This window comes from Micropterus dolomieu, linkage group LG16, assembly GCF_021292245.1.
Source record: "Micropterus dolomieu isolate WLL.071019.BEF.003 ecotype Adirondacks linkage group LG16, ASM2129224v1, whole genome shotgun sequence".
NCBI classification, from domain to species: Eukaryota; Metazoa; Chordata; class Actinopteri; order Centrarchiformes; family Centrarchidae; genus Micropterus; species Micropterus dolomieu.
Window position 1 is genome coordinate 5,941,947 of NC_060165.1, and position 12,319 is coordinate 5,954,265.

The following is a 12,319-nucleotide window of genomic DNA, read 5'->3' on the forward strand; positions in this document are numbered from 1 at the left end:
CCATCCGTCTCAAGGTTGTGCGTGTTGTGGCTTCACAAATGCTTTGCTGCATACCTCGGTTGTAACGAGTGGTTATTTCAGTCAAAGTTGCTCTTCTATCAGCTTGAATCGGTCGGCCCATTCTCCTCTGACCTCTAGCATCAACGAGGCATTTTCGTCCACAGGACTGCCGCATACTGGATGTTTTTCCCTTTTCACACCATTCTTTGTAAACCCTAGAAATGGTTGTACGTGAAAATCCCAGTAACTGAGCAGATTGTGAAATACTCAGACCGGCCCGTCTGGCACCAACAACCATGCCACGCTCAAAATTGCTTAAATCACCTTTCTTTCCCATTCTGACATTCAGTTTGGAGTTCAGGAGATTGTCTTGACCAGGACCACAACCCTAAATGCATTGAAGCAACTGCCATGTGATTGGTTGATTAGATAATTGCATTAATGAGAAATTGAACAGGTGTTCCTAATAATCCTTTAGGTGAGTGTATATATTGCGGTCTGTGTGGTTATAGCCTATCTACAGTAACAAATAAATCTAGATCATAATACTTTGTTAAATATAGCCTACTAATTTTTGATTAACTATATTCTTATTGTTAAAATCAGTCTAGCTTGGATTCAACCAACAAGTGGTCACCACACTTTCCTTCACAGGTGACAACACTGGCCTTCTTCTTGTAGGCAAGAACCAAAGATAGACAGATTTATTACTGCAATATACAGTGCAACAATAAGAATATAGGCATAATCGATAATATTGTAGGCTATATTTATCAAAGTATTATGATCTAGATAGATGTAGCCTACTGTAGACTGGCTACAACCACACAAACTGCAATATACTGTATGCCTACAGTGCATCAATAGGATATAATATAGTATATTTTACAAAGTATTGTGATATAGAAAGATGTACACACTTTCATTCACAGGTGATAACACAGGCCTGTTTGTTCAAAACTGTGAGCACGATAATGGCTGATGGTGGAGAAGTGCAGCCATCCTGTCAGTCATGCAGTGCGCAGCGTAAGGTAGTTTATTAGGAAAGTATGCTCGTTTAAGTCTGTTTATCTTTTTAATGTAAATAATAAAACAGATTTGTTCAAGTTCATTCTTAAGCCTGATACAGCAGAAAATTTCTCAACACATCTAATTGCTTTGATCCATTCCTCTCTATTAGACAAAAAAAAAAAAAAATTTGTATCATCCGCCAGTTGAGATAATTTAAATGATCTAAGGTCACATTAGGTCTACTTTGGAGACTGTATAAAAACTTGAAACTGACCTTTTTTAATGTGTACAGCCACAGTTTGTGTGACAAGGAACAGAAAGGAGCCTTCCCTCAGAGACTGTGGTACTCGTTGTGGCAGCCTGGCAGCAAGGCAGCGACCAGTGGTCTGTGTGGCAGCGACCAGTATCGTTAGCGCCCCTAGTGGTAGCGACCAGTGGTCTGTGTGGCAGCGACCAGTATCGTTAGCGCCCCTAGTGGTAGAGACCAGTGGTCTGTGTGGCAGCGACCAGTATCGTTAGCGCCCCTAGTGGTAGCGACCAGTGGTCTGTGTGGCAGCGACCAGTATCGTTAGCGCCCCTAGTGGTAGCGACCAGTGGTCTGTGTGGCAGCGACCAGACCACAGAATTGGCTACAACCCCCTCTCCTATTTTCTCTGTTTCTCAATCACCTCGTGTTCACAGCGTAAGCACGATGTGCGACAGTAATAAATGTCCATGCGAAACAGTATGCTATGTAGTTATATGGATTAAACGAAGCATTGATGCAAAGAATTTGCGTCAATGCATTTTAGTAATCAATTTAATCGATCGATTAATCGTTTCAGCCATACATTACATTTACACCATAGTTTCCCATTAATTAACGAGACCATGGCGGCCCGCCAGTTAATTTGCACCGCCATAGTTTAGAAATGGACGGAAAACATTTTTACACATCTCATAATAACATTACAGACCTCTAACGTTGTGTTTTGTAGGCGCTGCTGTAAGCTCACACACTTTGGCATCCAACTCAAGACAACCACTTTTCTTTTGAGGTAACTACAGTAATGTTAACCGTCTGTTTCTGTCACTTGTTTGTGAGAAGGCGATTAAGCTAGCTGCACCTAAATTTGGAGTGCACACGTATTAAAGGCTTTATAGGAAATCCACTGAAACGGACCAGAGCGAACCGACAGGCAGGTTAGCAACTTTATCCTGTCAGTTTCTCTCTTTACAAAAGACAAGTGTTGCAGTACCTACCTGAAGAGAGGCTGCGAAGTCTCATATTAACAACTCATATTACGGCATACGAGAACTACACACAACATTATTTATCAAATTAGGCCGGACTTTATAAATTCAACGCGAGGATACACGTGACAACCTCCGGTTTTCAAACTAAGGTGTCTATACAGGATGGAAATAAGATTAATTGGATTATATTCACAGAAAGTATAAAACATATTACGTGTGTCAATTAAAAGTAAAAAAACAACAATAAATTTATTCTATTCTTTGATTTAGGGTTGCTGGAAAAACATTAAATTTGTTGACTTTTGATGCGGCCTCATTATTTATAACTATACAATGGGTTTATGATCAAATAGTTTACTAGAGCACAACATTGTTTACAAGAGTTCTTCATAGACAGCCTCTTAATTTTGCACCACATTAATGCATTTAACTTTAAATTTTACAAAATTTTCTTCTGGGACCCGCCAAGAGGGTCCGAGGCTCACCCACCATTGTCTCTTAAAATCCTGTGAGAAACACTGCACCTGGTATTAATATGCGTCTCCAGTGTCCACATTCAGATCCAATGACTCTGTTTAGCTGAAAAAAACGTAGGTAGCATCCTCCTCTCGTTTGTGTGGGTCGACATAAAACACTCTTATAGACGGTTTAATAACTTCTGAGCCAGCTTTTCACCGTGATTTGTTTTCCTCCATGGATTATAAACACATTTGTGTAATAATAATGTAACAACTCAGACATAAAAGTGAAAATTAAGTTCCACCTGGCGTCGTTTCCTTGGTCTTTCTTCATAATATGTACTCCTTTCTGTTATCTTAGTAGTTTATGTTATGAGTTTTCTTCAACAGCACGCAAGTTCACATTCACAAACGTATTTGCATTTACACTTCTATGTGGAGGTGGTTTGCCTAATCAGATCGCAATCCTTCCTCAGTGGGTCTTGAGTGCATTTACACCGGTACTCTCATTAGGTCAAGCACTATCCGACTGCAATCCAATCACCTAAAATGCATTTTCATGACAGGCATAAAAAGGGGCCTTAAGGTTTGTGTACAGCTTAGCCTCTGACTGAACTCAGAAATCTCTACATTTAAGAAGCAGGCTCATAAAGCCTGGGATGACATGTCTTTGACTCAAATTGAAACATTTTCAACTCAAACAGACATCAATGTGTGTCACTCCAGGCAAATTTGCATCTACACACATCTTTCCATTGACTTTGTTTGCAACTGCACTGTCTCTTTGTGTTCTGTCTGAACACATCCCAAGAACTCATTTCATACTCCTGCAGTGTAGAAATATAATGCATCATAGTAATGATATGGAGTAATACATATTGATGGATTAAAGTCTTTTACAATTTCTATGTCTTCCTGTCAGCATGATATGCATTTTAAACAACCTTTATCCAGGTCTGTAAAAAAAACTGCTGTCTTGCTGTATATGCTGAAAAGCCAGTATGCATCAGTCATGACACAGCCATTCTTCGCTTGATGCCTGTTGAAATGACAAGTTGCACAAAAATGCAAATTCTACTTGGGGCAATAGAGGTACCACAAGGAGACAGTAAGAACTGGGATTGGTTAGCTTGGGCTGCTTGTGTTCCTGATGGCGGTGGAGATTTTCTATAGCGAATGGTAAGAAAGTTAAGAACGCCTCAGCAATCTTCTCCTTTCCAGTAACACACATCTGGCAGAGACATCAACTGCAAATTATACTTTGAAAAAACGATGAAAACGAATCAACAACTCGACTATTTGAAACATTTCAGCTGACACATAAGACTATTAATTATTATGTATATTAAAAATAAACTTCTTAGTGTTCTCCTGTGGACAAACAAACTACTATGAATGTGTGTGAATGGGTGAATGTGACATGAAGCGTAAAGCACTTTGAGTGGACCGATGACTAGAAGGCACTTTATATGTGGAGTCCATTTACACATAACCACCAGGTTACTTGGACACCCTGATCTTTGGTATTTCTGTACTGCCATTTCTTCTTACTTATTGGCGAAATATGCTGATTCAATGCATCTGTGTTGAGCTTGGCCTTGTGTATTCTTTTGTTGCAAAGGGAATAGGGCTGCAGCCAGGTTTCACAGTATATCATGGTATGAAAATAGACAGTTAATACCATGTACATTTGCTTATCTGCGACCTACTTCTAAACCTTCTAAAAGTTCAATCTCAAAAGTGAAAGTGAAATATATTCCCATCCTCACTTCGTTTGTCAACAGTGACCTAAAACCATTACAGACTGCTAGTGCCACGGCGTGTGACCAGTTGAAGTGCGAATGCTCTTTTCACTTGTGCTTTTAAGGCTTTAAGGTTCAGAATCAAGACTTAATTGTTATTTTTCACACTAATGGTGAACAAACCTAACTGCAGCAGGCCTCCAGCAGGACTTTACTCTAGCTGGCTGGCAGTGAGCAGGAAGCCTGTACCGGAGATTTAAGCCTCTGATTGCTGACCTAAAACTGTCTTGGCTTTGACCGTTTTCATTGTGACGATCTTAAAATGTGTCAAAGTGAAAATTGTTTAACTGACTCAAGCCACAGCCCCGATGATAGGGGAGCCTAAGGTTTCACTGATGAACACTTAAAATAAACCAAGTAAACACAGGCCATTAGTCACTAGCCTTGTTCTCCAACTGTCATTTCAACTTAGCACTGCCGGATAACGTAAAATATAAGCCAGGAAACCTCAGTAAAGCGTCAGCACAGCGTCAGATTAATCATAATGCTATCTTACAATAAATGGGGTGATTGGTTTAACTAAATAGCACTTCAGTAGGCAGGCAAATACTTGTGTAAGCTTGCTGCTGTTTTGAGCCAGCACGGCCTGGCTCCTGCATACACAACATTAGCACCAACTTCATCAACCAATGCCAACACGACGGTGACAACATGGTTGTTGTTGGTTAGCCAGACGGCTACAGTTAGCCAGAAACACAGCTGCCTAAGAGCTAGATAGTTGTCGTTAGCAAGGCAGCAAGAATGTCTAAATAGTGTCTAATATTAGCAACGTTGATTACACTGAAGGTCATAAGTTAGCTAGCTAGCGAGTTTAGCTGAAAGCTAACTAGCTGCTTAGAACAACAGCACCTGCTTACGTCGCTTTTAGCTTGCTAGCAGTTAGCTCTAGTTAGCTAGCGGTACGTGTTACTACTCACCTTTAAGTGCTACTGCGCCTGGTTTGCAGCTACTAAACTGGTTTTAGCGTCCAAACTCCTGCTACGAAATGCTGACGAATCGCACTATCCGGGATTGTTTTTGGCGAAATACGAAGCGTAGCTTTCAGAAAGTCTCAGCCACATGTCTCGCGGTCTGGCCGCGAGTTGGTGCAGCTGGCGCCCCCTACCTGAACCGCCGAGCATTAGAAAGCAGAGTGGATTTATCCATCCGGTGACATTTACAATACAAAGAAGCGAGCAACAGTTGGTACAGCAGCAGAATCTATGATTGAATTCCACTAAATTGAATGTGGACATAACTGGCATGATATGCCTGTTGTCTCATTGGTAGATGTGTCGCAGTGGGAATTGAACCCTAGTTTCCCACAACAAAGGCACTTCTCTTATCCGCTTAACCATCGCCACACCATTAGGTGTAACATCCACATTTAGGTTTGTCCAGTCAAATTAAAACAACATAATAGTACATCTCCCTTTTACCACACAGAAGTGGCCAAATCAGTATATTATCCTGCTGATTAATAGCCTACATTTAAATAACACAGTGGCCTAGACAAGACATCACAAGGTGTGTTCACTTCTTTCATTTAACCTGAGGAAGACCTTGAAATTGGCAGTTGTGTCCATATAAAATTAGCCAGCACAGTGTCAGCACAGACAGGTGAAAACCATAGACTGCATATGAAAAGGTGAAAACAAAGATAAAGTGAGGCCAGAGAGGTTTTCATCTAGTTCACTGCCTACTAGTGGTCACAGGGAGAAACTGTAACGTAAAAAATACAGTGTTTGCCAACATATGGTGTTAATGTCAGTACAATCATTATTGATACACATATGTACAAATCATTATAGCATCTCAAACATCTTTCTTTTGATAGTTTTATTTGAAAATGATTAATAATATCAGCACGTATACACATCACTCTAAATGTGATTATTAAAAACAAAGAAGTCTCATTATTGTTTGAAGTCAACATACTGGTCAAAACTGTATCACTTAAATTTATGTTTTTGTACTAACAATGAAACAAATGACCCATGTAATGTGAAAGGTGTCTCAAAGTGACAAAGCCACAGATAATTATCATCAACGCAGCTCGCCCTAGGCTATCAGACTTTACGGCCTCTTTACTTCACTGTTTTGGTTTTATGGCCTGCAACTTTACTGTTTAGTTTCAGTCTCACAGCTCTCATCAGTGTCCAAACCAGACAAAACAAGCAGCTGTTTTCAGCAAAAATGCTCTCATAAGCTTATAGTTTGCTATCTGGCCAGCACCAAATAACCAACAAATGTAGCAGCTAGCTGGTGAACAAAGTGGAGCAGTCAGCAGCTAAAAGCCAAAAATTCCCCTCAGGGATTGGTGGCAACCCAAGAGCTAAGGGAGAGTGGATATTGGCCTTGGTAGACACAAACAACTCCAAATAAATGCAAATGTTGCCCCGTGTCTGCTCGGTGTGTCAATAAGCCTGTTTTGCTAGCACATTCTTCATATAAACTTTATATAAACTTTATAAGTTTCTAATTTGTCAATGATGTATTACAGCTTTTTGGTAACCTTCTCAAATAGTTAAAAATAAATTAATACTAAAGGCTAAAGGCTGACATTTTTCAGGAATCCTGTAGCATTCCCGCGGGATGGGAGTCAGTTTCATTGTTCATCATGGAACAGGAAAAAATGGGAGCTGGCGGGATGGTGGAAATAATAGGTCAGTTTTTATATATAAATATGCAGTTCTAATACGAATAAACAAATTTTCTGATTTTTATATGATATGTGATACAAATTTATTAAATAGGATTAACCCCTTGAGATGAAAAATCTCGTTTTCAAGGAGGGTCCCAAAAATATCAGGAATGCGATGGGAAGCTAGTCATTCCTCCTGATTGGAACGGGATAGGAGTATTTTTGTGGGAGTTACTCCAGGTTACTTTTTTTACTTACCTTACATAGAGAAAACTACACTACAAATTTGAAGCTACTCCCTAAAATGCTTCAGATAGTTTAAATGAAGGTAGTGCTGAAGATGATGCTGCATGTTATCATTTAAATATCAAGCACTTGTTTGGTTTAAGTCTGGAAGTCAGTTTCACATTTAGCATTTTCACTGAATGAGTTCTGTCTAACACATGACATTTTTAGATGGAAAGCACAGGAAGATAATAAAATGAATGTGCATCTGTCACTGTCATGAAGTACGAGGATCCTTGAACAGAAAAGAACCATCATTAATGTTATTAGTCAGTTTCCATACTATGACAAGCCAAAATATGGAAAGAGACTATTACAACAAGTCTGAATTTAATTTATTAATTAGTGTTATCCTTGCATTTTTAGACAAAGGATTTGAAGACAAATCATTTCTTATTTTTGTGGTTATTAAAATGAGCAGTGATAGCTACCATGACTGAAGACCTCAGCAGAAAAAACACAACAGTCTTGCACTTTTTGACTAAATGCAGGAACACCACAGCAATGAGCATCGAGTAACAAAAAAATGGAAGCAAAATAAACTAAGAGAAAAATCTCACATTATGCTTTAAGCACTAACAAAATGTGACACTTATGCACTAACAAAATGTGTTCACCTTTAGATGAATACAGAAAGTTCTCACTGTAATGTAAGATTAAACACAAAGTATGTTTTAGGAGCTGTGGGAAGTGGAGCGCTCAGCAAAGTCATTAACAATTCAATTATGCTGAAAGGAACGAGCCAAAGGAAAATGTCCAGTGGTTTAACAGAACAAAAGGATGAGCTTGCCAGCAAATGGAGCTTGTTAGGTTATATCAGACAAGAGAGCTGTTTGAAGTCTAAGCCACCAACCATGAAAACTGAGTGCTGAATATTAAAAACACTGGCATCTGTTCAGACGTCTCTTATTTAGCACACAACACAGAGAGCCGTGATGAATCCAGGAAGACTCATACTCTCCACCAGTGGGTCCCCAACCGTATTTTTGTCATACAGCCCTGTCAGATGAACCCAAGTAGCCTACCCCTTCATGTTCCAAAGGTGTTCATTTTAAGTCGTTTTAAAATGTATGTTATTTATCAGTATTGATTTTGCACTAATGACTATATACAACCAAACTGTCAATGTTTTGATCCATTTGTTCATGTTTTCCAAATATTACTACCATCCATTTATCCATTGCTGCTAGCTATTACAACCTCTTCCATTTGCTAACCATTTCAACTGTTTATTCATTACCATTAGCTACCCATTTCTTTATACATTTTTAATCATCCATTTTAACCATTTAAAGATTACTTTTACCCATCTACTTTAAGCGTTTAGCTATAACTTATAGCTTAACATTTCAACATTTTATCCATTGCTTTTAGCTAACCATTTCAACAGTGTATCACTATCATCTAACAATTTATCCATTAGTTTTAGCTAGCTACTAGTTATTTATCCATTACTGCTAGCTATCAGGCCTACATCCTTTACCATTAGCTAACAAGTTCAACTGTTTATACATTACTTTTAGCTAAGTAGCCTATTTTAACTGCCTGTCTGTTACAATTAGCTATTTCAAGTGTTTACCTATTACTTTATCTCTTTTAACCATTTATCCATGACTTTAGCTAGCGTTAACGCTTCACTTCTCACTAAATAATATATATATATATATTATGAGCAGCTTTGGCAATATTGTTGCTATACATTCATGCCAAAAAAGCTAATTTGAATTTACACACACACACACACACACACACACACACACAGCCTGGCAATTGCATATATACCACCTAGAATACAAGTACCCCTGTTTGGTATTCAGTTCTTCACACTGCATGCACTTTGATACATAGGATAGGTGTGGGAAAAAAGAAACAAGTGTAAAACCAAAGCAAAATGTTCAGTGTTTTATTTAAAAACTATAAACAGTCACCAAAGTAAATAAAGCCAATCTCTAACAGACTGTTAGGTCTATGTATAGTCACACATCCTACTGACACCGCAGAAATGAGGATGGTTGGGTCGCCCCGGTCAGATGCTAATACGACAGGCAGTCATAAATGTTACACAACACACGGTAGAGAGGACAGTCTGAGGACGTGAGCCGGAATGTGGCATGGTATTAAGAATGAAAAAATAGTACAATAAAACTCCACACTATATTAAGATAGAAAAAAGTAGTGAAGAAAATATCATACCTGCACGTAAAGCAAAGAACACAGGAGAAAACCTGTATAAAAACTCCATGTATTTAAACCAATTTACAAATACAAAAAAATTTTGGTACGCGCACTGTGCCCGTACAATGACAAAACGCTTACAGTGGATATATGTTACTTGTGTGTGCGTGTTGAGGGGAGGTTGTGTGAGGGAAGAGGAAGGGAAGAGAATACCTTCAATATTTTTTTTTCTTCTACAAAATGACATGAGATATATTATTCCATACTCTTTCAGCCAGCAAAATGAGTTCTACAAGGTATTATAATACAAAAAATGTCACAGTTCCACAAAAAACTGTTTTTTCCCCCTCCCTAAGCTTTACAGCATCAGTACCTTTGCAGAAGTATTTACAGGTTTTTAAGTACATTCATCCACTGCTGAGTATAGAATCACATTAGATACAAGTGACCAGGGATCATAAAAAAGCAAGAAAACAAAAAACAAACAAAACATACTACTTTATTCAATCCTACCAAAGTAATGCTTCTATTACTCCACAGAGCAAGTTCTCCAGTGGCTGCATCAGCATGAAAGAGGATCTTCTTTATATATATTCACAACATATTTACAAGATTCTTTTTCATTAATTGTAATGGTATTCATTTCAATAATAAATAAGTGAAAATATATTGACTCAAGTAAGAAAACCAAGCTACCAAGTTTCTAAAGAAAAAAAATTCTCTGCGCCAGTTGCCAGCCGAGTCCTCCTTCACCCAACCCAGTGGGACACCTACCCGCCCACCTGTACTCTTCAGTCGACCGCCACTCGCTCCAACGCACACATTAGTTCACGGGACGAAGAGAAGAATAAAAATAACACAAAAATAAATGAACTAAATGTGCTCGTGTTTGGGGTTTCGTCGGTGGAGTCCCTCGGGGAAGCAGTCTTAAAGAGTTCCCCCTGGTGGGCAGCTGGTGGAAGACCCCGTGGCAGTTTTTTTTTTGTGTGTGTGGATAGGGGAGGGCGGGGGTTTGAACACAGGTTGGCGAGGAAGGAGATGAGGGATGGGGGGAGGGGGGGTTCGAGTGTGCCAGGCACGGCAGAAGGAGGGTCTCTCTTGTGGTTCCCGCCCTCTGCTCCCCCTGCAGCCCCGCTACGGCTCACCGGTGGCTTTTCCCCTCTCGTTTCAGGAGAGGGTTTGGGGTGGTGCGGTGAGGGAGTTGTAGAGGTTGTCCTTTTGGCGTTAAGCCTGGAGCGAGCGAGTCAGTTCATAAAGGCATTTGGCGAGCGTGGTAGAAACCTCCATGTTACTTAGCGCAAGCACAGAGAGGTGCGTCTCATGCCTCTTTACCAACCTGAGAGGTAAGTGGGGAAAGACAAAACAAAAAACTAAAGTTAGTGTTCTTCTACATTTCCCAAAGAAACAATACCATCTTTATCCAAACACCAAAGGGTGATCAACATAACTGCAAGCTCATAATGCAAGAATCCACCACAACACTGTTAACTGGATAAATCACCTCTGAATTCATTAGGAAACATCTGTGTTCCTGAAAATCCTGACACTACTATTTTAGAGGAATAATGTACTATTTTTCCTCAAAATAGCAGCGATTTCTTATGAAGTCAGATATGATTGTTGGCTGAGATGTAACCGAAGCCTGTCTACTGGCAGAAGTTGTTCTCTCAGCTGCTTTGCTATAGGAGGTGGGTATCGGTGAGAGCCACATGGTCTTAACTGGCCTCGCCTTCTTAACCTCCAAATGTTCAGTCATCACACCTGGACCCTTCCAGCCAACAAGACAAGTGAGGTGCAATAAGTGCATATCTGCTGAGTTTGACTTTGGACAATTATTTTCAATCGTCTGTTTTTGCTCTTAGAAACGTGTTTTACAAGTATTTTTGATTTTGTCCATACTCATGTAATGTTCATGACATATTTCTAGTCACAAGGCAATGGAACAAATGGCAGCAAAAACCAGAACATGCACTCAACACATCCTCAAAGCCGGTAGGACACTTACATGCGACCACAGTCAGAGTGCTTGGCGATGTTCTTTAACGTTAAGGCAGCAGTTAGTCGTATGTGTTTGGTCACTGGTCCCTCTTTCTCATCCTAGGAGAGGGAACAAACAAGAAATATATTCATCGATTCCATTCTCATAGATGATAGAAGTTCAGAAGGAGTGGCAGCTGAAGACAGGCACTTATTTAGACATATGGACAGGTAAGACAAATGCTCTTTTTTTCTAGTTGTAATTGTGACATTGCAACAAGGTGAGTGATTTTTCACACTTAACTGTCGAAACAAATGGTATCACACGATAAGTTCTTACCAAATGCCGCAATATGTGAAATGATGGGTGTTCTACAAAGTGCCGAACTGTATGTAAAGTGTAATGGGAAATTAAATAAACAAGTAAAAGCTTCAGAGCAGCTTAGGTCCACCTCAGCCAACCAAGACCTTAATAAGTGAGGTTGTATGGCAAATCAGGGAGAAATGTGGTCAGCCCTGTTCTACTCACAGTGAAGTCCCTGAAGACCAGATTTCGAGAGCCACGGCGTAGAGCCATGAGAGCTGCGCTCGGATGATTCACAATTGCTTTTGGTGCTCGTGGTGCCGGAGTACTGCCTGCCAGTGGCGGAGTCCTTTACAACACATCAAGCACACACACACAAACACACACACACACACACACACACATCAGTACACTGTATTTTTTTTTGGGGGGGGGGGGGGGGTTTTAT

The 12,319-nt window shown here is 39.8% G+C and overlaps 2 protein-coding genes across 6 annotated transcripts in view; both read right to left on the minus strand.

Annotated features, from left to right (window-relative positions):
• Positions 1-5,608, minus strand: part of scaf11 (SR-related CTD-associated factor 11) — a 31,129-nt gene extending 25,521 nt beyond the window's left edge. For all 4 annotated transcript variants that reach the window (XM_046071866.1, XM_046071864.1, XM_046071865.1 and 1 more), the window contains exon 1: positions 5,425-5,608. The gene's annotated coding sequence lies outside the window, so the exon portion shown is untranslated. The remainder of the gene's footprint in view (positions 1-5,424) is intronic.
• A 3,694-nt stretch (positions 5,609-9,302) lies between these two features.
• Positions 9,303-12,319, minus strand: part of arid2 (AT rich interactive domain 2 (ARID, RFX-like)) — a 40,708-nt gene continuing 37,691 nt past the window's right edge. For both annotated transcript variants that reach the window (XM_046071824.1, XM_046071822.1), the window contains 3 exons: positions 12,097-12,220; positions 11,596-11,687; positions 9,303-10,926 (listed from right to left, as the gene is read on the minus strand). In XM_046071824.1, the coding sequence (XP_045927780.1) occupies positions 10,815-10,926; positions 11,596-11,687; positions 12,097-12,220 (328 nt within the window). In that variant the 3' untranslated portion in view covers positions 9,303-10,814. The remainder of the gene's footprint in view (positions 10,927-11,595; positions 11,688-12,096; positions 12,221-12,319) is intronic.